Genomic DNA, 25,834 nt, shown 5'->3' with positions numbered 1-25,834 from the left:
CAGAGTCAGTTCATTTAATATGATGGCTTTTACAGTGGTACCTGCTGATCATCTGACAGATTAATGCAAATACAGGCATTGGAACATTCATTAAATTACCAACAACAATGACTAATTTGAGGCAAGATTCCCTGGCTATGTTTGCAACACAGACTCAGCTCCCTGCCTCAGAAGATGTGAAATGGCGGGGAAATGGCTCACTTCCAGGTGCAGCAACAACTGGGCAGAGACCATAATCTTTAGAGGTTTCCTATAAAATGAGTACAAGCTAGTACTGGGAAACTGAGCATCAGTTAGTCATCTGCAAGCAGAATGTCACTGCAACTCATGTTGCTGTGCTTTACACACACTTTTTATCATTATTTCCTTTGGATTGTAGCAATAGGTCTTTGCTATCAATTCCTTAATTTATGCATGTGAGTCATGTTGCTGCCCTTTACACACAGTTTTTATCATTATTTCCTTTGGCTTGTAGTGATAGGTCTTTGCTATCAGGTCCTTAATTTATGCATGTGAGATGAACAACAGTGATGGACAATGATCCACATATTTACTTAACCATTTGCAGCTTTATTACAGTGGGAGTATTGCATGAATTTCTAACAGTTGTTGAGAAGAACTTTCATAATTTTGAGTCAGAAAATGGCTGCTCACAACCTGCAGGGTTCTTTTGCTGCTTCCTCAGGAGAATTTGCTTTAGAAAGTGTTTCTCACAGTTGGTTTGCAGTCTCTGCTGATTATTTCCTTTCTGCTGTCTGAGCAAGGGTAAGGTTTCAGAGGGCTTGAGTGAATTCACCACCTGAAAACAGGCTTGAGCTAGCACTGGTAGCCTCAGATGAAAGGGAAGTATAAGAAAAAAGCAGGGAGAGTGATAAAACCTCAGCAGCAGTTGCCTTCACTGACTGCTCACGGGAAGTATCCCGGCCTTGGGTTGTCCTGCAGGGATATTCACTTATGCCCTGGCTCCATGGCATTGCAGGATAGAAAACTCTTTGGTCTATAGAGGTGAAGAGTCTGTGACCTGAAATTGGACAATTTCTGTGCCAAAATGCCCTGCTATTTACACTGGTACTGACAGCTACATTTTGGCCTGTTAACTGCAAGGAGATTATGGCAATTGCCTTGTGCCAGTTCTTCCCTATGTCATTTCTGCACCCAGGAAAATTCCACCTGAATTTTCTCAGTGCTCTCCATCATTCACAGAGAATCTTGCAAAGCCACAGTGCAGATCCCCGACCTTTGCAGGGCCCAGTCTAACTCACAGGAGTGTGAAAAGTCAAAACTAATACAGGAAGCATCCACACTTTACTTGAAAGATGACTTGGCCAAATATGTCTCTGCAATTTGTTTGTTGCAAAGGTCATAAAACTTACAGTGAATGGTATTTGCATATTTTTAGGTCTTAAACCCAGTTGACCTACAAGTTCCTTGCAGGACACTTTGCTTTGTAGATCACTTCCAGAATAAGAAAACATCCCTTCCAAGGAGTAGAGATTCCCCCTTCACTGGCCTTTCCTTCCTACATCCCTTCCTCCCTCTATGATAATGATTTGCAAGGTGGCTCAGTATTTTGGGGGGCAGTGAGGTGGTTTTTTTGGCCATGTCCCTCATTTCTGAACAATGAAAATGAAATAAAAGTCAAAAGGAAGGCTTTTTTTACAGGATAAATGTACAAAACTTGACTCACACGCGCTGAAAATCTAGAATACCGCAGCTCACAAATTTCTTTCATTTTAGAATTTAACATTAAAATCATTAAGAAGAAGGAGATCATATTACTGGAGCGGTCCAAAACAGTCTGGTTTGGCAATCCAGAGGTGGCTACTGCCCTGGTCTGTTTGTAGTGACAGGGGAGGCTGCAGCAGAACCATGTTTTGTGAGATGTGCACTGCAGTGGTTAGAGTTCGGGCTGAAGCCCTCGTGTCTCTCCCTGAACTTGCATTGGGCACAAGCACTTATAACATTGGCAAAAACATCATGAGAGCTGGAGATGTAGAGGAAATCTGCAGAGACTGGGAGAAGGAAGGAATGGACAAGTGAAGCTGGGGCAGCAGCAACTGGTAGAAGAAATGAACAGAGAGAAATCAGCAGTAGCTCTCGGGGCGGAAAGGCACCAGTTTGCCAGGCAGAAGAGTACCAGTGGGAAGGGAGGAAAAGGGGCCAGCAGAGGTGCAGAATGGGACTGGAAAGCATTTGTAATCTTTCAGCAAGTCTTTCAACAGTTTTCCACTCCACTGTGATTAATTTTGCTGTTAGTCTGGGCTGGTTTGTGTGTGGTGAATGTAAATGAGACCAGTAGGTTGTTAACATCTGTATCAAATGCAAAAGTGAACGTCTGGTTCATGACAAGTAAATACTGTTGCTTGTGTCTGTGTAACTGATGCTGTTTTACAGAGTCAGGCATGAGGATCTTGATCCTGCCAACCCTTACAGCTGTAGCATCTTAATGTATGCTCCTAAATTCCTTTGAGCATATATAACTATGTGTTCGGACACTTGGCTCTGAATTCTACAAAGAACTCATTGAAAGATGAAAAAATATAAGCAGTCAACATTAACTTGCTAAGAGTACTCCAAAAAAGAGCAGGATCCTCAGAAAAAGTGCCATAATGAGACCCTAATATTATTTCATTTTGTTCAAAAACATGTTGTGTTTCATAGGCAGCTTTTTGTTGGTTTTTTTTTTTTCTGTTTCTAATTTGGTTTAACCCACCATGTGAGAATGGAAAGGCAGAAAATCCCCACCTAGCAGGGAAGGTCTTACAAGACTTCAAAGAGGAAGGTCTCTTTTTCAAATGGGATGGTGTCCCACCAAGCACAGTAGCACTTTTATTGTAGGTTAAAACTTAGGAAAACTTGGATTTCATTTGCCCATATTAACATTTTGCAAGTAGGGAGCAGAGAGAAGTGGGGCTAGATGAGACCCAGACATATCAAGTTCTTGCTTGAATGCATTATCTGAGTATGGCCCAGTTCCATGTCCTCTCCAAATCCCCCTTCCAGTTTCCAAAGTCAAGATGAAGCCATTGGGAGCCAGAGCTGCCCAGCACCCTAGAGGGTCACAGTCTTCAAATGTAAGACTAACTACAGTGGATTGGAGAGTGAGAATACCGATGAATTAACTGCTTATTTCATATGACTACATATGGGAAGACAGAGAAAAATTATATAAGAAGGGAAGGAAAACATCCCAGGCTGAGGCCGTAAGTGACACCAACTTTTCTATCCCGTTACTTTGAATTGAACCCATAATTGCTCCCATTAGCTGAAACAGTTATTTTAATAATCCAAAACTGGCTTTTCTTGCCCTCAGCAGAAAAAAGAAAAATTTGTCATTTGAGTAGCTAATTTTTTGGAACTGAAGCAGAGATCAGACTTCAATCCACTTTGTAAACTCAGGTAGAGTGTAAGTTCAACAGCGTGTGAAAGCTTGCTGCCAGAGCAAGCACATTATCTCATTTACTTTGGCTCCCAACAAATAGGGAGCTTAGTAAAGACAGAAGGAAGAATTTTGTGGTGGCAATTGACCCTCATCAATGAAATATGGAGCTCCCTCAAGTCCTGCTTTCAACCATCCAGTGCCACCCCTCTTGTGCTGCTTCTCTCAGCGGTTCACAGAGCAAGTCTGAGACAGCCCTGACTTTTAGAAAACCTTGCTGGTGCTACTGCAGCAGGGTCCTGGTGCCTGATAGCCTTGACAAAGCTGCGGAGTACCATGTGTAGTGCCTCAAACAAAGGTGAGAGGCCACTCCTTCTTTCCAGGGCAGCCCTTTGGAATCAGCAACTTGACAGCAAAAGTACCAGTTTATTGTGAAAGTGACCCTTTCCCCATCTCTGAGAGAAAACCCCCAAATACACAGAAGCAGGAATTTTTCAGCCAAAAGCCAAGCTGATAGCAATGGTCAGATTGCAAGCAGTGGCATTTGGCCACAAAAAAGGACTGTCCTTGCAGCTCACCTGTAGCCCACTACCCTTAGGACTCAAACTAGTTTGTTTCTTATATTTGTATTTCAGTGCTGTCTGTTGTGCTCTTGCACCCTAGATTTAAGAAAATATTCATATTCAGATCATGACTGATTATGCATGGCTTGCTATTTTAGCAGGATTTAATATAACAAACTTTTGAAAGAAACTGAAAGACTCTCACTTATTCTTTCATATGTTTTAGGAAGACAATGATTTATTAATAAACACAGAATTACATTCTCTGAGTTCAAGGTGACAAGCCCTGGTACAAGTTTGCAGCTGGTCAGAGAACGTCACTGCAACTGACTAATGTAAGATCCCTGTTGTTTTAAGAATAAACATGGCAATATTTAGAAAATTAATGGTGAATTAAAATACACTCCTCCAACACTCTTATGATAAACATGCTGTCTCCATGTGACCTCTTGCAATTCCTCTTTGCCCACTTTCTACGATTATAAAAGCCTGATCACAATTCCATTAAAATCAAGGGCAAATATTTCAGTGCTCTTTGCACAGGATGAGACCCTTAATATATTTCAGTAGCGATATTTTTCACTCCACAGAAGTTTTTTTGACTATACATATGTTCCATTCTGACTTAATAGGTGTGTTTCAGACAGAATTACTTGGATTTGAATATGGCCATTCTGAGGGAAAGAACTGTAAAATTCCCACCAAGAGTTGATCTTTGCCAACATTCGTCGATAACTGATATTAATAAATAGGAACTGGTAGGCTTTCTGAAGTAGCATTCAGAGCCTGGATAACATTTTAAAATGCTCTAAAGGGAGAACACATCCTGTCTGGCAAGCTGAGGTGTAAAATATGCTGCATGCAAACAGATGGCTGCACAAGCTTGCCTGAAATTGCAGAAGGAGAATCAGCCTTTCTTCTGTGGCTGCAAAAACCTGCCAAGAATGTCTTGTGCTGTGCAGGAGCTAATGCAGGGCTTGGCTGTGGAGTTTAAAAGTCACTAAGCAGGCAGCTGGGACAAACAGGAGACATGGTATACTAAACTGTGTCTTTTTCAAGGCTTTTTGCACTTGCATTTTCAATTTTTTTCCTATGCTGCTGCTTTTAATACTTTTTTACTCCCTCTTGCCAGTATTAAAAGTTTTTGTTCCCTTTTTCTGTTTGTTTTTGAGAACCTGCTACCTGTAGTGTACACACGGAAGCCCTGTGCTGTGTATGGGAGTCTTGTGCACATGAGAAACTTTACTCACAGCTGTTTCATAACTGTGAATAAATTGACCATTGCTTTCTCAGAGCCTGTTTCAGCATCAAAGAGGAGCAGCTGAGCAATAGGGCCAAAGGCACTGCTTGCATTTACAAGTGCTTCAGAAAATACCCGTTAAATCATTCAGCAACAGCTTGTTTCAGCCTTGAAAGTAAGAAATGGCAATCTTGAAAACACAAAACCTCTTCTTGTATGGATCCCCGCTCCACCGTGTGCCTGAAGATGTGAAACCGAGGGTGTTCAAAGCAGCCGAGCAATGACTCACACGCCAGGTGCGGGACTTGGATTGAATCCGTCCTTGCCCTCCCTCTGCAGCTGGGGTGGCTCTCGGAAGCCCAGGGGGTTCCTTTTCAGTTCTCCCCTTTCCCGAGGAGAAGCAACTTCTTCTCAGCTGCATGTTGCAGTTCTCTCTTGCAGAGGAAGTTTGAGGCTTATGTTGGAAGCCTGGAAGGTGCTGGTGCGCAAAGGAGTTTTCCTCTTGTAAGGAACTAACTTTCCCAGTCACCCTTTTCCAACTTCCCTTGTTCCAGGGGCTGGCTGCAGCCAGGATAAGCTGTCTCCTAATAACAAGCTTTATGCTAGAATGCTTTATTGTTTAATAGCACTAAGCTTTATGAGTGTGAATTGGCTCCCAAAAGCACACGGCAGCCTCCACTCTTAGCAGTCATGGTGAATAATAGGAGGATAAAGGCAGTTAATTGAGGGTAAATCCCCTCACACAGACAAAGAAAACAGATTTCTACTAAATAGCCAGCACACAAAGGGCAGTGAAAACTTCCCTAAGGTACAACTTGACTCTTTTACTCTACTACAGAGCCAAAATAATTCCCAAGAAGCAAAGGGACTTGCGTTAAGTGTAGCTGAAATTTACGAGCTGGGCTGTCCTTCCCAGACTCCAAACAGACGGAGTCAGTCTTTAGACCTTGCATTTAACGACTCCCACGTGCTTGGGAGCTAGAAATTTTCTTTGTTAAAAATGAAGTGTACTCCTCGTGGGTCAGCTTCTGAGTTGCTGATGCTCTGCTTGTTGAGTGTGTCAGCCAGGCCCTCAGGGCCACAGAGAAAAACACCTATTCTGGAGCTGTTAAGAAAATGAAAATAGGGTCAGAAACTAGGCACGGAGCAGCTGGATATTCTCCATGTAAATAATTTTTATGTTCTATAGATGAAAGTTTTTTTCACAATTACAGGAACTGAAGTAGAACTGGATGTCTACCCCTTAAACCTTATAACCCCTTAAAACTTATTGCTGCTTCTAAAATAAATGCTGGGCTAAATCTCAGCCTAAGTCAGTGAAGAAAAGTTTATTGACCCCACTGAATCAAAGAAATAGAGCTTCAAACAGCTTATGGCACAAATTCTTGAGAGGAGCTGTTCTGGTTTTTCCTACAAATTTTGGGTGGTTAGCTAAAGGTCATCCATATTCAGATTTGGTTTTAGAGGTAAAAAGTGGTTTTGGGTATTCCTATCTACTTCAGCTGGAAGGTTAGGGTTAGTTTTTTCTAAATATTCTGCTAGTAATTAGACACTCCATGAAGTATCTTGTGAAAAAGAAACGATTTTTTAAAAAATTGTAGGTCAAAAAAATTTGGTCAAGATCATAGATCAAGTCCATGGCCAAAAAAAGAATAGAAGACACCTGGAGGTAGGTAGAAAAAAAAACGCTCCTCAAATTTTATCAGCTAAAGGAACAAGATTGTGCTGTACAACCATTAAATACAGGAAGTCCACAGACACTATAAATTTGCACAGGTTTACCCAGGATGCTTCCCCGCAATCGTTTTGAACTCGTTTTCCCAGTTAGGTCTTCCATACAAGGTTTTCTGTTTCAGTCCTGTAATCACATCCTTCTCTTCTTCATGATGCACTACGAAGTGAGTGGCCTGTGGGAAAAGAAGCACAAAGGACAGTTAAATACAGCAGCATTGTGTTCTTGTTAAAAAATAATAATCAGGTCAATACTCATTGAATTGTTTCCCTGATGAGATTGTGGAATTTACAGTGTTTTGCAAGGAAAGCTAAGACTGATAAAATCCTGACTATCAGTGTCTACCCCTTCCTTCTCTCCACACTGGGTGACCTCAAGAGTTAAAGCTACGAAACATTGAACCCAGCAATTAATTGTGGGAGTTTTTTGCAATGAACTGGTTTAGTCTAAGAACTCCAAAATAGGGCTGCAAATTGAAAAAAACCCTTTCCTTTCAGATACAATAACACTACTTCCTTGACCATAATTAAGTCCTGCCAGTTTGTTCTCTGGGAGGTTTGATCCATATCAGCAGGTCTTGCCTGTGTAACTTCCAGGTAGACCAGCTAAGTCAAGTAAAGCCAGAAAGAGAAGATGTGGTTAAAGGCATAAATTCAGGCCTTGCAGAGTTCTGCAGCCCTTTTGCATGAGACAAAAAAAGTTACAGGTAACTTTATCCCTAAGGAAAAATTGTGGGACTTTTCTTCTTTGCTTTCTGCTTTTTTGATATTGCATATGTGATAGCTTCCTTGCTGCTCCCCCTCCCTGTCCCTAGCTGAGCTACAGCACTTTGGGCACATGGTGAATTTTGCAATGGTGAGAGAAAAGTGGTATAAAACATCACTAAAAGTAACAGAGTGAGAGCCTTTCCTGACTCATCACACATTCTCAAGTGTCTGCTCCTCTGCGCGCCCACAGCAACTGGCCAGCACAGAACCAGACAGAGAACTCATGAGTCCTGAAACAAATATGCTGCTATTGCTCAAACTTTGTGCATTGGCTTCCCTGCTCCCTAAAGCTCTTAATTACATGCTTTAGGCAGCACCAACTGTTTTAGAGACGTGCATGGGCAGCTGAGGTTGCTCCTGTGAACAAAGCCTGCCTCCCACAGAGCACAGCCAGAGTAAAGCAGAAAGGAAGTCAGTGCACATGAACAGCGGATCCCACGTAACTTCTGATGGATAACACCTGTCTGCATTCAAAACTCTGAGAGCCAGATGGATGCCCAGGATAAAATATCATTTGAATAGTTATGAAAACAGATTTGCTAGCATTAACTCCAGTTTTATGGCAGTGATATCCTGCACCGTGTGGTTACCTGAGTTTCATCCCAGCCTGTAAGGTAGATGTTATAGCTCAGAAAGTCTGCGTTATTCCTCTCCTGCATTTGAGCCTCCAGAGATTGCAAGAGATCAGCAAACCATTCAAAGGCATGAGTGTCCCTGCAAAGCCAGTAAAAATAAATCTGGAAGAGACAAGAATAAACTGTCAGGGGACACAGGCACTTATGTTTCCCGGGTTTATGTATGCTGACAGAATGAGGATTATAGAGTTCTTGTAGAAAATGTTCTGAACACTTCAGTAGATGGATAGGATGGTATTGAAGCTACTCAGGAATTTTGATGCTGGGAGGGTTATAAAGCTGAATGACTGACTGCAAGAACAAGGAAATATCTTTCTATTTATCTTCACATTTTTAGTTTGCAACATTTCCCCACTTACCTCCTTGTAAAACAGTTTGTTAGGACATAAATAAATGATCTAGAAGTGAACTCGCTTTCTGTCTGCTGGCAGGCAAGATAAAGTAGGTAACAAAACCAGTTCTGTTCCCTGAATTTGACCATAACTGCAAAGTGTGACCCCACATCTCTGCACAGGGAGTTTCCAGGGGCAGGAGGGGAGAGGAGGATGCTTCCATTGCTCTTCCACTGATGAGAAGCCTTTCTCTCTGTGCTGGCAGAAGGAATGCAATATTTGCCCAGGCTGCATTAGCGCCTTGAACTTTGTGTTTCTCAAGTAGATGAACACTATTTCCACTGCAACTGGAAATCCCCAGGGCCACAGTCAGGATTAGCATGTGTAATTTGGCTTGTAGGCTATTTCTCCTTTCGTTATGTTTTTGCTTTAGATCCTCCTGCTTTCCTCCTGCTAACCTTGAGAGGCAAATGGACTCTTCTTTCTTTTAGGACTCATGCGTGCCTGGAGCCAGATCACCTTTGCAGTGCCTGCTTTGATTTAGGCCCTTGGACCTTGAACAGCTGCAGGGGTTCTGGGAAAGAGGACACAATACCTTCTTGAGCTTTAGGTTGGTGGCATCATGGCAGTATTTGTACCAGACAGACTTGAGAACAGATGCAAAGGGGGTGACCCCTATTCCAGCTCCAACCAGCATCACAGTTTCATAACTGAACACGTCCTCACTTGCTGTTCCAAAGGGGCCATCCACAGCTATCCTGGAATTGAAAGTATGCTTATTAAATCAATAGTGAATATTTATTAACACCATGTAAAATACCAGTAAAAAAGGGATTTGTCTGCTGCAATGCATATTTGGACTGAATACTAGTCAGCAAAAGGAGAGGTGGAGTTGATAGAAAAAGCTGTAAAGAGGCAAAGAGTTGATAGAAAGAGCTGTAAAGACCCAAATCTGTGTCACCATTTAAGGTTTGTATCACTGGTGCCATCAAATTGGTTGAGCAAAATTTAAACTGTCATAGGTGTTTATTGATTTTACCATGGAGACTCTTTGTACCTACTTGGGTAACTTCCATGCCTCCTGGAATTCTTGTTTATCACACCCACAGGCATTGAACAAGCCCTCTGTCCAGTCTCCTACGATACGGACATGAATGCTGAAGTAATCCTCTTCTGGAGCAGAAGTCAATGTAAATGGATGCCATTCCAGTTTAGACACTGCTGGACATTTGACAAAAATGTATTGTCCAACCTCCATCTTGAAGCCCTTTTTCATCATCTGGAGCTCAATTGTCTTGAAGGGATGAATGACCACCTACAGTGAGAAAGGCAAGGGGGAAAAAAGGGAAAAGAAAACGTCTGTTTTCACTAATCACTGGTGTATCTCACTGATGTATCTATATCCACCATCACTAACATCATCCTCTGCTATGAGAGCAAGGAAAGCTGGTAAAATTTTCTTCCTAGCAGAACTGAGAGGGAGGAACAGCACCTGACAGGCAGATGAAAGCCTGAAGAGAATGCTGATGTTTTGGCTGAAGTATTTTTTCACACCACACTTCAGTCACTCCAAAGGGAACAGACCAGGCTGGCGCATCTTGTAACACATCACCAGATCCATGTGTGCACACTGTTAATTCCAGCTGGACCTTACACATGGCACAGAGCACAGTGTTAATGGACCTGACTGTAAACATAGGGGCAAAAACATAGGGCTATCCCACAGATAGGCACACAGATAGGTAGTACCACTGAAAACAGATGTTTTCTGGTTATAGCTGGGTGGGACCTTGGCTATTCTTTAGCCAAGAATAAATAGAAACAATATTATAGAAGCAAGACCAGTAATTCTGTCACTGTAATTTTTAATCCTAAAGTTTTCTGCCAAAATTATTTTCATTTTTCAAAAGAGATTTGCAAGAGGGAGAATCAAGTCTCTCTGTCTGATAATTTAGGTATTAATAGTGGTGTTTAGGATTGTGAAGGAAATTTTCTGCCAACAGGGCACTAAATAGACACCATAGAAATATAGTGTAGAATATCACAGGATATTTTGGTAAAATTACCAAAAGCACACTAATATTTAGGAGCCTTCCAATGTGTCAGCACCATTACAGAGCGTGGTAGAGACATCTGATATCATCCTCCAAACGCTGCCGTGATTTGAACAGGGTGTGTCCTAGGATGGAGCACAGTGCCATGTGAGGAAATTACACTGGGAAAGGCCAGGATAGTTTTCATATGTCTGAAGTTAGCGCTGTGCTAATTCGGCTGTCAGAATTTCAGAACACACCATGGAGAATGGAAGATCCACGTTAGATTTGGATGAGTAAAATAAGCATCCTCTAACTCATTTTCAGGGGTCATTGGTTCTGGGCCTTAAATTAGTCTCAGGTCTGTGAAATTTCTGCATTGTGGAATTTTTCACCCAAAACAAAGAAAATTCATTTCTTTCCTAAGATTCAGTCCTGTGCCTTAGCTAACTTCCTCCTCTCGCTCATCTTTAGAGGCTACTTTCAGATGTCAGAACATTCCTTTCACTGATAACTTTGTTGTGTAGGAACCTCTGGCTTTGCTGCACCCTTTGGGAAAGAAGGTGATGCTTTGCTTGGTATTAAGTGTAGCATCAGCACTTACCTTTGTGATAACAACCTTCTGCTGTGACCTCCAAAACCGCACCAGCCGCTCACACAGGTACAGAAACATGGGACCTACCACCCACTTCCACGTCTGTAGGCAGAAGAGAATAAGTCAGGTGATGAAGATCATAGAATCATGGAAAGGTTTGGGCTGGAAGGTATCTCAAAGATCATCTAGTTCCAACCCCCCCTGCTGTGGACAGGGACATCTTCTGCTAGACGACATGGCAACTTAGATCAAATCAAATCCTGGAAAATCTATAAGCAGAGGCGAAGCTCAAGTAATCCATGTTCTTTATTAATCAGATGAGGGAATCCTTAAGACACATGACACCTTCAAAATTCTGGTCAGAGAGGGAATTTCTTTCTCCATTGAGAGTTGCAGCTGGACTTTAAGTTTCTACTAGAGTTACAGCAAGGTATTTTCCTGTAAACAATTTTGTCTCTATCTAAAAGTGAATGTAAATAAGTGAAATGTGGAGTAAAATTCTTAATTTATTATTGACTCAGGTCTGTATTACTGCAGTAAAAGATGTGGGTTTTGTTAACAGATCAGTCTGAAATGTGAAAGAAAAACCAGCCTAGTTAGTCAATAAAAACTGAAGCTTCAATTTCACATTTCCAGGGTGTTATTTTCTGTTAATGATCATCAGTCCATTAATAATGTTAAACTACTTATTATGAGAATTATAGAACTTTTAGATATCCCCAGAAGCAGTTTACTTTTTGGATAAGCATTTCTCAGATACCAATTGCTCTTTTGCTTTATCTGTTAATTGTGTTTATTTTACAGCACACTTTCAGTGTGCTGTCCGTCTGGAGTCCATTTCTGGTTATAATCCATTGTGTCAAAATCTATTGCTACATGTAAAGAAAGCTGCCACTGAAGAGTGCTGAGGGTTACATGGCTGTTTTTCTCTGCAATTGCATGTATTATTTAAGAAAAAGAAGAGCAAACTGTAAACATTTTCAATTGGATTTACACTCAAGACAGCTGTTTTCTTACCATAGGAGGATTCCCTGAAAACTGGGGGATTGGGCAAGCCCCATTCTTCCCCCAGTGACTGAAGTTCTTGTAGCAAATCTCTGGGTTATGTTCAGCCAGACTTTCAGCTGTCTGTCCCCGTACAATACGACTGGAAAAAAAGTAAAGATCATTAAGGCAATGAAATTAAAATGAAAGTATCTGTTCCTTATTGTTATTCTATTTATGTACTACTCTGCTTATATGGAGTTGTCAGCTTCTGCAGTGCTACAGCTTTCATGCAGCTTTACCGCTTTAATCCACCCACAAAGTTACCATGAAAGAAATAAAAATGGGGAGGGAAGTTTGTGGGATAAAATCCTCATTTCAAGATTAGGCAAGGAACTGAGAGTTACATCCATTACCACTTTCAGGATGTGGTCACAATTAGAAAGCTTCAATCTTTTCTGAGTTATCCTGCCTTTTTCTTCAATTAAAAAAAAACCTCGACCGAAAAAAAAACCAAACAAACACCAAACAAAACCACCAAAAACCAAAACCTGGAATGGACAAGTAATCAATTTCCTATTGACCACTGAAAAGATTTTTTCTGCTGTTTATTTCAGAAATTTGGAGATCCCTTTCCAACATACATTCTTCCTTTGGCCCTTCCTCTAATGCTGTGGAGCAGCTTTTCAGGTGGTATGAAAGAACACAGATGCTTTTGACACAAAGCAGCTATTGCAGCTATACCAGCTTGCATCAGCTGATTACCTGGCCTCTAAATTCTTACTTGGTTGGGGTTTTTTGGTTGGGTTTTTTTTTTGGTTGTTGTTGTTTGTTTTCTTATAAAGAATCCTGACTGATCCAATACAGATTTATTTCCAGTGGCAGACCTGGTGCCGAGAGGTAGTTTCAGTTTCAAGGGTCTTGTTCACTATTTCCTGCCTCTCTCTGGAGTTCTGTCAACATCAGGATCTTAGTAGAAGAATTCAGGTTACGATCTGCTGAATTTTCCCTAGAAACAGTCTGCTTCTGATCAGGCTGTTCAGTTTCATGCCAATATGGTTCTGTGATATCTTCTCCCCACGACTTCTCTTTCTGCTTTTCTAGCTCAGTTTCTGTGGACTAGACTACATTTCTGATATTTCAAAAAACCCCCCATGGTATCTAAGCCATATGCATACCTAGCTCCATGCGACAGATTTTTCAGATGACTATTAGAAAACCTCTGCATAGTGTTGAGAGATAACATATTGCTCATAAATATTACTAATGAACCTCTTCTTCATTAAATGTTTGATTAATATCCTGTCTGAAAAATAAAGGGAAGCAGTGAGACTGTCCCAGGGGCATCACGAGTTGCAATTTGCAGGAATGTCAGCAGTTACAGTTCACTTCCCCACTAATGACAAGGGGTTCAGCTGAGCCGCCTCTGGGATGAGTTATGGGAACAGGAGGAGTCCATTTCCTCCACTGCCCACCCCATTGCTTAAGGGAAAGAGGCCCTGGGGGTTTTTTTGCCTTGCCCTATGGTCTGTTCAAGGTTTGACAATGTCAGTACCCTGTACAAGAGAAAAGAAAAGCTTATTTCCCCTTATTAGTCAGTGTAGATGCTCTTTCTAGTACTGTAATTAAGCTCTCAGCAGTATAACATTACAATTACTTCTTCTTTGGCTGAAAGTTTTTCTTTAACTTAAAAACAGAATGAACTGCACCTCTGTACTCTCTCTTTACATTTACTATGATTGGAAATTTGGGACATTTGTCTGTGACACAGCTCATGCACAAAAACCATCAGTGTTACGAAAGTGCTGTAACAGCTTGTAACAGACAAGAATTATTGTACAGGCAAAAAATCAAATCAAATCAAAGATTGACTTTGGTTGGAAGGGACCTTAAAGATCATCCGGTTCCAGCCCCCCTGCCGTGGGCAGGTACATCTTCCACTAGACCGGGATGCTCAGAGCCCCATGAAACTGGCCTTGAACACTACCAGGGATGGAGCATCCACAACTTCACTGGGCAACCTGTTCCAGTGCCTCATCACCCTCACAGTAAAGAATTTCTTCCTAATATCTGATCTAAACCTACTCTCAGTTTGAAGCCATTCCCCCCTGTTCCCTTGTAGATAGTCCCTCTCTATCTTTCTTGAATCTGCCCCTTTGATGCTATCAATAACCTTTGGCTCAGCTTTCTGTGTATACACAGATGTGTGTTTGTATAGATACATATGTGTGAGAGCCTTCTCTCCCCTGAGACAAACCTGCATTTATGCCTCTTCCTAACATGTTACTTTGACATTGTCAGGTCATACTCATTCCATGATACCCATCTTTGCACACCTGAGATGCCTTCCATGAGTGTAACAAGTTCATCTCATATTTCTCAGTGTATTTTCTTTGAACTCAAAATGTCATTATTGCCTTAAAGGCCAAATAAGTGAGGTCACTGAGTTCACAGCCAGAAAGCATCCTTCCCTCTACAGATGAGAATATTCCTATGTTTATCTGCTTCCAAAGGACAGCTGAACTTCGCTGACAACCACTGCTGCTCAAACTCTTGCCTTTTCATTCCAGTACAATTAAAATGGTGGGAGTACAGTGAACATCAAAGTAAATGAAGTCAACTTTTATGAAATACATGCCCTTCACTGACCTCTAGGAAGAGCAATACTTGCTTTCTGATAGCATTGTTCAGTAACTACTGGCAAGTTTGGACATTGTGTCAGTAACTATACAATATTTGCTTCAGAAAACATGAACCTCTTGCTCTTTTCCTTCCACAGGTTTTGCTCAAACCCTCTCCTTGTTACGAAAATTGGAATGGACAAATATGCTGGGGGTGATTCCGATCTGCCTTCTATTTTTGTTCTTCCTGTTTTATTCTCATTTCTGTCTTTTTTATGGCACTAATGGACTGAAAGGAAGTGGTTTTGAATAGCCATTTTTGCTGGGCATTTTTAAAGCACACTTTCTATTGCATGAAGAATTTCCTTTAAAATGGACAATGTAGTGTAATTATGAACTATTGCAATGTAGCTTGGATACTTGAGTCTTTTTCCTTTATTCATCTGGTCTTCGGTTTTATGAAGTGGATCTAAAGTTCACTTTTCTAAGTGATAAAATTGTGTTTGTAGAGCTAAAACTGTTTCATTAGCCTTTTCAGCTCTTTCAGAAGAAGATATGGAATGAGGCAACAGCAGAAAAATTTGTTTGGCATTTGAAAGTTAGAAAACCTTACAAATGCCTATATCCAAGTGGAAACAGCTAAAAATCTATTCTTAAATGCTGCTGATATTAGAATTTCATCCAAACCTGAAACATAAATCTATATTACTATAGTTTTCTAGACTCCATGTAGTTTTTATACTGAGATCCTCTTACACACATGTGTGTGATGCAATTCCTTTTAGGAGAGAAAGGTAAAGAAACAAATAGAAAGAGAAACCTTGGAAAAGAGCTTTACAATTAAGATATCAGAAGAAGTTGAGTGCCAGAGAACTTAGGTGTGTCAGAGTCACATAAAACCTCCTGCATGTGGACAGCTTGTTGCACATATCAGTGAAAGCCTCTTGACTCTCAGAGCCTGTATTGGCCCATCACTCCCAGCAAAAACAATCACTGCTCAGTGACAGAAGTCCCTACACTCATGTGTGCAGGGGGCTTTAAGTAAAGATTCAGTAGTTATCAGATATTTAGTGATGCATGCAAATACTTACCCAGCACCATGGATGACGAGGCCAATAAAGAAGATGACAAAGAGATGGTGGGTGTACCAAAAGACTTCAAAATATGACCTCCGGATAGTTTTGGTGGATGAGGTGATGATGAGGATGAGAGCCAGTGTGATGACAACCCCAGTGATGCCAGCCAAGTATGTGAAAGCCACATATAGGCCCCCAATGGGGTTCTGTGAAATAATTGCACACGTTGGTCTAAGGAAGCGGTTGCACCAAAGCAGAGCCAGTTGAACCACCACTCACCAAATCCTTTACCTTGTTATAAATCTTTAAGTCATCTGATGCCAAAATCCCACTTAATTTTTGTTGCACTGCAGATTTACCTTTACTAAGGTAATTGGAAGTAGAGAGAAAGGGCTTTTCATGAATTAACACACCAAACATGGTTTCTTACTCTGCCATGGCTCAGCAGGACACGTTTGGGGAAGATGAATACATTTGCACAGCTCTGGTGTTAAGAACTGGAGTCCTACATTCATATTTTGGGAGCTAAATGAAAACTCTCCATTTTCTCTGGTGTTGCACAGCAGTGGGATTCATAACTCATGCAGAGTTTGGATGCTCAGTGCTCTTCTGAGGAGTAAGCAAGTCCCTTCTCTTCTTTTTCCCCACTGACCAGAGCTTAAGCTGTCCAGCTTCAAAACTTTAGTCTTGATTTCTGTGCACCTTTCTGAGTGCCATGTCTGTCTAAGTCAGAACACTGCTTTACAAGGTATGTTTTTATATAATGTTTTAAAACTACTTTGCAATCCTCAGGTGAAAAAGTTTAAAGTACTACCAAAGTTCAGCAACTATGTGACTGGCAAATATAGAAGAATGGATTCTACAAGGTTTTTCTGCAAGATGCCCCAAACCCAAACCCAGAGGCACTCTGCTCAAATGGTCTAATATGATTCTTCAGAGTCTGATGTCACTTACCCCAATAGTTTGTCTAAAAAAGTTGACATAGCTTTCATTTGGTTTGTCTCCAAGGCCAGAAAGCACAGCTGCCAGAGTGCCTTTCTCTTCCACACGAGCTTGCACACTCCACTCGACGTTGAATAAGTGTGCAATGGTGTGAATTGCTAGGAGTGACAGGAAAGGAATAATCAGCACTGACCACAAGTACTTGGTGGTTTTGGGTAACATTTGAAACTTTGTCACATTTGTCAACTGCAGCTTAAGAGCTTTGCTGCTCTTGCCCTCTTCATCACAATTTCAAATCACTGATGTGTTTTACTATTAAAGTTTTGACACGTGACTTTTACAGTTTTTGGATGGTGGAGGGAAAGAAGTAAAGGGAAATTTCCAGCATATTTTTGTTCAACAAAGGCTTTCAACAATTCCAGCAGTAGTACCCTAACAAATGGGAAACTGAAGCATGGAATGGCTTAAATTACTTGTCATGATCATTCTCATCCAGGACTGCTGTAGAAGAGCTGAGAAGTGAACCTGGATTTCTTTGGGGTCACATTTGTTAGTGCTGCTTTGTTTTGCAGTTTTGCTAACAATCATTTGTAATATTCTTGCTGAGCTGAATGCATCCAAAAATCTAAACCAGCTGAGGGGTTCACACTAATTCCACTACAAGTTTTTGCAGGGTAAATCTGTACAGTGCTTTTCAAAATTTGAACCACCTTCTATAAGCAGGTACTTACCTTCAAAACAGGTCCAAGTTTTTTATATCCCTTTTTAAAAATAATTTCTATTATTTGTTTCAGACATGCCAGATAAGAAATAAGTCTAAACAAGAATTAAATCCAGGGTATCTGGTTCTCAGGGCACTGCTAAACACCCTTTATTAAACTGTCATAAATGGTACTGACGGTTCAAAATAAAAGTATTTTTTCTGGTTTAATCTTTTGCTCTCTGCCAGTTGGCACATGTTTGGAAGCTGATTTAAGCCTTGGCACATGCTGACTCCTTTAATGAAATCAGGCTTCTTCCCATATCCTTAATAACTTGAATCTCACCTGGATTCCATGTAAATACCAAAGAAAGCAATAAACAAAGAAACATTAGAGTACCAACCAGTGTGAAGGGCGATCATCCAGGCCACCATTTTGTGAAAGGTGAGGTTTCTGTCCAGCTGTCGTCTGATACGGGTGGAGCAGCACTTTGGGTTTGAAGAAAAAAGATATCTGAAGACTATTTGTGTTGTCTATGCACACTTTTTAAATGCAGGGACAAAAACAAAGGCACTGAGCACAACAATTGCTGGCATTGCTAGGAAAGATCTAGAATTCCTAAATATAGACATATAGGTATGGCTGTCTCCTGTCTTTCAGAAAACAGGAATTACATATGATGTTTTAATGTGTCCCACTGAAACAAAGTATTTGATAATGAGAAAAAATTTAACATCCAGTAGGACAAAGGAATGCATTTTATCTGTTTTAAATTGCGCATTACATACAGAAGGAGGGATCACAGTCTGACATGTCAGAGTGACTGCTTTGGTAGCATCAGGCTCCTATTGTGATTCACAATCTAGAAACAGGCTGCAAAGTTTGGGTGTAACTGTCTCAGGGAGCTCCCACCCCAAATGTGTTAGTCACCTATGGCGGTGATATGAAGGCATACCTTCCCCAAAATACAGGGTATATTTCCCAGGCATTCACTTACAGCTTGGTTTTGGTGTTACCCAAAAAGAAACAGCAAAAATCTCTGCAGATACAAACCAAAGAAATTGGTTCTCAAGAAAAACAGAATGATATTTTCATTACTAATGATGTGAAGTTCCTAACAGGCCCCATCTGAATTGTGCTGCCATCACTGGGAGTTTTCCTAGGACTTTAAGTTCCTGTAAAGCTGCCGTTTGCTGTCTCCACACAGTAGAAGGCATGACTGTCATGTGTTGTATGTTTGCATTGCGTTTCCTGAGTGGATAAGGGAAGAAAACACTGTGCAAACTACCACAAATATTTCCTCAGAAGACGCAAACACTCTGGGGCTGCCACAATGACTTCTGACCACAACAACAACAACCAGGAGAAATTTGGCCTTTTTGTATCACATCTATTGAGAGACAGTAAAAAAGATTGTAGAATAAAATGTAGCACAGTGAGGCAGTGCTTGACTCCCTGGCAAAAGCCACCTTGATCTGTGTAAGAAGCGGAGGCCAAGCAATGGCAGAGGGCTCCTGCTGCCTTCAGTCGTGAGGCTCATTAACAACAGTGATAAATACAGCAATGATGGGCACACAAAGACAGCACAGCTATTCTTTCAATTAAAACCAAATAACTTTGTAACATATGATTTCTGGGTGGCAGGATGGAGAGCGCAAGATTTTTCAGTACATTCCTGTTGAACACTGTGTTTGAACAATTCTTTCCTCTTCTTGACCCCAATGACAATGTTGGGAAGGTCACCACTCTTCCAATAAGTTATTTGACATTTAAATGGTTTTTCTTATAGACCCTCACAGCTGTTACCTTCAGAACACAGCTAATTAGAGACAACAGCACAACAAGCACAAGCACCTGTGCCCCTGTGCTAAGGCCACCACCGTGCTACCGCTGCCAGTGGCTCACTGGACTGTGTGTGTTTTGCTTAAGACCTAAAATTACATCCTTCCTGAGGTGTAGCTTTACTGCAGAAAAGCAACTGAAGCTAAACAAACACCAGAGTCCTGTTTTATGCCACTCCCTGCCCTCCTTGCTCACCCTCAGAGCCCTTTGCTTCCTCACTCCCAGCTGTCAGCAGGAGAGTGTGCTGCCAGCAGGCAGCAGGAGTGGAACTGTGTCTCCCTGTCTGGGACTCACTTTGATGCTGGGTGTAGCCTGAGCGACTCTACCACTGTGCCCAAGGCAGAAGGACTGACTCTGTAGCTTGAATACCAAGAGGGACAGCTTCCCCAAGGTCTGGGTTAGAAAAGTTAAACTACAGATATTAGGAGAGAAGCAATCTACAAGTAGCATAAAGTCCCAGCTGGAGTACAATTCTCAACACCTCAAAACCAGGTTTTAGCCTTCCAGTAGTGTCTCCATATGTATCTTGAGCTCCTTCACCACTTTGACTTCAGAAGACCCTGCGAAATCTCAAAAATGCCTTGTATGATCAAGAACTCATAATTATTTTCCAGTTGCATTCATCTATAGCAACATTAATTCTTTCTAAATTTATGTTCATTATTGACTTCTGCAGCCAGAGGAGTCAGCTCTGAATTTTGGCTGATACTAGCTGCAGTATTCCTTAGGGCAGGGGAATAACAACTTTAACCCTACAGCTTTATTTACTATCCTTTTTCCTTTTACGTACATGGAGGGTTTGGTTGTCTGCTTTTGTAGCATCCCAGGATCTGAAGGAGTACAGGAAAAGACTGAAAGCCTGACATGTAGTTCCAACTTTATATTTCTAAGTGTTATTCCTTAGAAAGCCTAGAGCACTGGCCTTGCTCCTAAATGTAATTTAAGAGTTTAATGTGGCAGGCACATCTCATTTATTCAGCCACACTCATTGTGAGGATGTATGTACTAGATGGAAGTGCAGCCTCTTTTGTCTCTGGTTATTTTCTTATTGCTTCATATCCCACTTTCTTCCCTTATGAAGGACACTTGAAACACTGCATCTATTTTATCACTTCCTCTTCTGGTCTGCTTTTTCAGCCCCCACAGGCTGTCTCATTTGCATTAAAGAGTTTATACTGGGTTTAGAGATGAAAAGCAACTTCTGGGAACTGGTTTTGTTGATCGTGTTTATGTTAAAGCATCCCAAAAGAAAGGAGGAATCATTATACATTTGGAAAGGCAATTCATGAACTTGAGGAGAATATTGCTTTTTCACTGGACCATGGCCTGCATTGTCTGCATTATTTCTGCTGTAATAGCCAGAAATTTAGATTTTGGCAGTGTGATACAATCAGTACTATCATAGGAAGCCTCTCCAGCTGTCACTTAGAATCAGTTGTCCTTTTCTTAATGTCAGTTCCTCAGTGCTGTGTATACACATCCGCATTTGGGAGCTAGAAAAAGTCAAAAGGCCTGTGAACTATTTCATCCTAGATAGAAATGCAATTCAGACAAGAAAGAATGTAATTTATGAGCCAACTGAAAAAATGTCCCATTTTGAAAGTCTATAAAAGGCTACATTTACCTTAAAACCTGAGCATGCAAAGACAGCAGACAGGTGTGGTGGCCGGTGAACATACATTACAAGGGACAGAGAGTTCTCAGTAAGACAAGTCCCCAGTACCACAAGAACCACTTCATGTTAGGGTGACCAAAATGGCTTCTCCCAGGATGCATTGTTCTGTTACATTAATCTATCCCAGTCTGAATTCCCCTGTTGCCTGTCAGCCTCTACCCCCCTCGTCATTCCCCCAGAGTTCCCCATTGGACCCTGTTCCCTAGTCCAGCCTTTTCCTCGCCCCCAGATAAAACTGTGAGTTTTGGGATCATGTTGGTGTTTGCCTCTGCAGCCTTTGACAATGTAGCAGCAATAAATGCTCCTGGCAGAACGCACCCAAATGCACTTCTGGACGCTTTGCTGACGACTGCAGCACTGAACCCACCCGTGCGTCTGTGGGAGCACGCGGGATCCCACGGAGCTGGGCAGGGACAGTATTAGACAGGGGCTAATATTTCCCTAAGTTGGTGTAGCATCAGTGACAAACAGGGTGGATGTGGGTGAGCACCAACAGCTGCTGCCAGCCAAAAGACAGACTTTGCATCCAGGGCAGGACCATGCCCAGGAGGCAGCAAAAAAGGGAGGACTCAAAGGAGACTAATTCAAAGCTGAACACTCAAAAGAGCTCTAGATACCCCATGGGCATTAGACCTCCATCTTGCTCACAGCTCCAGGCTTATCTGCTCCTTATAAGAGGACATCCTCAAAATATGGTATATTTGGGGAAGTTGGAGAAAGTTTCTCGGTATATTTGCAAGGCTGTTTAGGTTATTATCTTTCTAAATTTTGAAATTCTTTCTTCATCTTACCGCACTTGATCCTCTGAGGAAGGAGAGCAGGTTTCGACATACTGGCAGCAGAATCAGCATGCAATTGAAATTCAGGCAGGCTGCAGGGGCCCTTGCAAGAGCCAGAGCACGCTGTAATTAGAGAGATGCTGTTATTAAATGCATCACCTAAGACATTATTCAGGGCGTGGATGGGCACAGACTTCATTTATGTATTATATTGCAACTTGTAAAGAGTGTGAGATCTAGAGTTCACATTAACACCGTGAGTGTTCAATGGAACAATGCTCTGATCAAGTCAGAAACACATGTGCAGGCAGAACACACTCCTGCAGACAGACAGACACCTTCTGTTTTCGGTTTTGAAGTAATATGGTTGTATAAAAAGCTCTGGCAATCAACAGTCAAACACAGGTGCAAAGCTAAGCCATTAGTAGGGTTTTGTGTCCCAAGGCTGTAAAGAAAGTCTGTGGTTTCAGTTTGGTGGGGTTATGGTAGATGGACAGCTTATAAGGGAAGTGGGTTAAGTTCTCTGTCAGTAAAGGAGTCTACAAAAATTCATTGCTTCAGCTTTCAGGAATCTGTCTTCTTAATATTGGTCTTTACACCCTGAATTATTTAAGATTTTTGAACTGTTTGAAATGAAGGAATAATGACCATATTAATCCAAAAGCAATGAAGAGAAGGAAAAATAATGTTTGCTCTCCTTGCATGGAGACCCTTTTAGGTTTTAGACCACAGCTGTTTGGGGTCTACTTATCCAAGCACAAGTCTCTGTGACTTCAAAGGCAACTGCACCATGATTGCAAAGGACAGGATTTGATCCACAGACCAGAAGCCATAGTAGAATGGGATTTCATGCTTTGTAGGATTAAACCACGGCTTTGCAAATCTTTGGCAAAATGCTGTGCTCTGTAATCTGAAGCTTAGGCTGATTTTTATGTCTGTGATCAGGATTTTAAAATATGTGAACAAGTTAATTTCCCCTGTCATTTGGTCATGACCCGTGGTAGCTTTGGAAGCAAGTTTGTAGTAGGACACATAATGCTGCATTAACCAGTTGGATTATATGGAGTAGCCCAGGATCCAGGATCACTTCACTACTTGACTACCACTCACATGCTTGATGAATATATGAATGATGATTGCTTTTCAGAGCCAATATCTTTATAAATTATTCACGCTCTGAAAAATAATTGTAAGGGAAAATGATTGCACAGCAGTTCAATGGCAATATTTTATTCATATTTTGCTTAATAAAGCAGCCACAATTAATGCTTACTTTAATTATCAGGAGCATAATAGTTAAGTGAAAACATCTTTAGAATGAGATCTCTCTATTTTGTGCACCAGCTTTATGTTCAGAAACACTAGACATCTGTCTTCATTCAGTTTGCATGTGGCTTCTAACTCCTACATGAGCCTGCTGCTCCAGCCACTAGATCTAGTTTTGATCAACTAAAACTATTCAAAACTGCTGTGTGTCCTGTCTATGACAAAATAATAATGTACTTACGCCAAGGAGCACTCTGGTGTAGAAGAATTTTGGTGGGACATCATACACAAGATAGTACCACCAAAAGAGGAAGACATTCAAGCCCAGCCACACAAGCTGAAAGAGAATTAAACAGGAAGCTTACAGTTTGTTCTTAGAAATAATCCATCTGAATTTACACAGTTCAGGTAAGAGTCAGTAGTTCCCTGTGCTGCTGTTTGCACAGAGAGCTGTACTGCAGGATATAAAGTTTTCAGCAGGGGTGATAGAAATCTTTCGGGTGTAAATGGGCTCTGATATGTGAACACAGGGTACAGGAGTGGCAATAGAGCAAAATACAGCAATGTGCAGCTGAAATATTTTCATAGGTCAAGGAGTTTAGACATGGTGGTGTCAGGACTGTCATATTACAAGTGTTTAATTCTGTGAGTCCAATTAAACCTCCAAATACCACTGAAGGTTAGGGACTCTTCCAAATGGCAGCTCCACAGGCACATTAACCTATGTGAGAGGAAGACTTGGAAGCTGTGACAAAGAAGCTTGAGATCTAAATTTAGATGGGCTAAATTACACATAAGGCTGAATTCAAGAAGATAATTTTCTCACATTTAACACATCCTGTGGTGCAGGTTTTTTTAGGGAAAGAGTTTATTAACTCTTAGGCAGCTACAAGTCCATCTGGCCAAAAAGATCATAGTGAATCTGGATATTTGCCCTCCTGGAGCTGGTTGGCTGATTTCACATCCCATTTTGAAACAACTCTGTGTCACTGCACACTCAGTCTAAGTATACTAAGTGGCGCATGAAAACAGAGATAAAGTCTGAGAACAGGGAGATACCCCAGGAAATGTGACATTACAGTCCCTTGCCCCTCCTAACCCATACATTTTGCTAGTTCTTTAGCACAAATGACATTGGAAAAAAAACTTGGGATTATTTCAGAACTTTAAAATGTAACTAAATACTGGGAAATGAAGGGATTTCCATCAGGGTAAGGCAGTATTCAGGAAATCCCCCAGTCCTCATTAAAACACCAAGCTCATCTCAGGATTAAGTGCTTGAGGTACATCAGTAGAAATGGTGTCTTCCTGTTTCTGCCAAGCACTGGACAGCTCTGTGCCTGCTCATGTGCAGTAAAGATGTAGAGGCAAAGCAGAACCCTTGGGTAAGGTTTCCAGTGATCTCTCCTTTTATCTGGTTTCTTTACCGGTATCTCAGTTAGTTTCCTTCCCTATTCCCTGACCTTGTTACAGCTTTGAGGTTCAAAAACCAAATTCCTTATTTGAACAAAATAAAGGCCTCTTACATAATTATTTTAATATTTCAGTTCTGGTGGGGGGGAAAAAAAAAAGAAAAAGCCAGAATTCACCTCTTGGTAGTTTCAACTTCCTCAAGTCACTGAAGGTGACAGCAAACACTGTCACTCCCTTTCAAAGCACTGAAGTGCCACAGCTATGGGGTTATGTTCCTAAATTACGAGTTAATACACAAGTACACAGCAGCAGGAATAGTTATTGGACTAAAGATGCTCACATTTCAGTCACCACAAGCATGCAAATTCTATGCCTTCTTTTTCTTCCTCTCAATATTTACATCTACTAACAACACGCAGCCACGATACATGAACTGCTCTTACATTTTGGTGTTATGTTTTCAATACATATATATATATATATGCATATACGTATATAGGTATACCTATAGCCCTTGTATCACACTGTGAAGTGATAAAAAGAAAACACTAGAACATAAACTCAGTTTTCTCCAAGGAGGACTGCCCTGCTTACTCCGTAGCACTTGTAAATGCACCTGGGATTTTCCACACTTTTAAATCTTGCTCAGAGTTAATCTAACCTATTTTCACAGCCCCTCTATGAAAGCTGTAAACAAATTCCATTCAAATACTAGTTGTCTTAATGAAGGATTCATGAATCTCTGCTCTAAATTCTTGAATCTGACATTAATAAATATTTTATACCGTCAAGACACTTTGCTTTCAGTTACACACACTTTTGTTCATAAAAGTGCAAGAAGGGGTTTTAACTGCTTTTTCTGTTGAAGTGCATATAGTTAAGTGAGTTTTAAAGTTATTTGTTTCGTTTAACTAAAATATTTCTAACAAATCAAAGTTAATACATGATCATTTCTCAGTTAACAATGAAACCTACAGCAACTGAAATACCAGAGAGCTCCTTAAAAATTATTCCCTTGAAGCATTTCCCTGCACTTGCTGCCCCAGTTTCAGCATAATCAGGTGCATCTCTCAGTGGCACAGTGAGAACTGCTTAGCACAGCTTTCTGCAGAACTTTTTACTATACACAAATCACAATAAAAATTGTACTTACAATGACAAAGATGGACAGTCCTTCATTCTCCACCCAGTTCCCCATGGCTGCCTGAGATGTGTGTGCACAACAGCCCCACTCTCTCTGGGACAGCCTCTACGTCTTC

General features: G+C 41.1%; 1 protein-coding gene across 1 annotated transcript; it reads right to left on the bottom strand.

Annotated features, from left to right (window-relative positions):
• On the bottom strand, positions 1 to 25,834 carry LOC104686217 (cytochrome b-245 heavy chain). The gene is made up of 13 exons (XM_010394539.4): positions 25,729 to 25,834; positions 23,404 to 23,499; positions 21,909 to 22,019; positions 18,004 to 18,088; positions 16,912 to 17,057; positions 15,973 to 16,163; positions 12,294 to 12,423; positions 11,286 to 11,378; positions 9,710 to 9,963; positions 9,244 to 9,406; positions 8,272 to 8,418; positions 6,965 to 7,089; positions 1 to 6,287 (listed from the first exon to the last, which is right to left on the bottom strand). The coding sequence occupies exons 1-13, from the start codon at positions 25,771 to 25,773 to the stop codon at positions 6,161 to 6,163; spliced, it is 1,713 nt and encodes a 570-aa protein (XP_010392841.2). The 5' UTR covers positions 25,774 to 25,834; the 3' UTR covers positions 1 to 6,160.

Source organism: Corvus cornix, chromosome 1 (assembly GCF_000738735.6).
Source record: "Corvus cornix cornix isolate S_Up_H32 chromosome 1, ASM73873v5, whole genome shotgun sequence".
Classification (NCBI taxonomy): Eukaryota; Metazoa; Chordata; class Aves; order Passeriformes; family Corvidae; genus Corvus; species Corvus cornix.
This window is presented reverse-complemented; position numbering and strand designations above follow the sequence as displayed.

Bases quoted from the DNA above. Each gene is read 5' to 3' on its own strand.
- LOC104686217 (XM_010394539.4), bottom strand. From the start codon at position 25,773: ATGGGGAACTGGGTGGAGAATGAAGGACTGTCCATCTTTGTCATT. The intron at 22,020-23,403 runs GTAAGTACATTA...CTCTAATTACAG, and splicing joins ACACCAGAGTGCTCCTTGGC to CGTGCTCTGGCTCTTGCAAG. The intron at 8,419-9,243 runs GTATTGTGTCCT...TGTCTCTTCCAG, and splicing joins CCAACCTAAAGCTCAAGAAG to ATTTATTTTTACTGGCTTTG.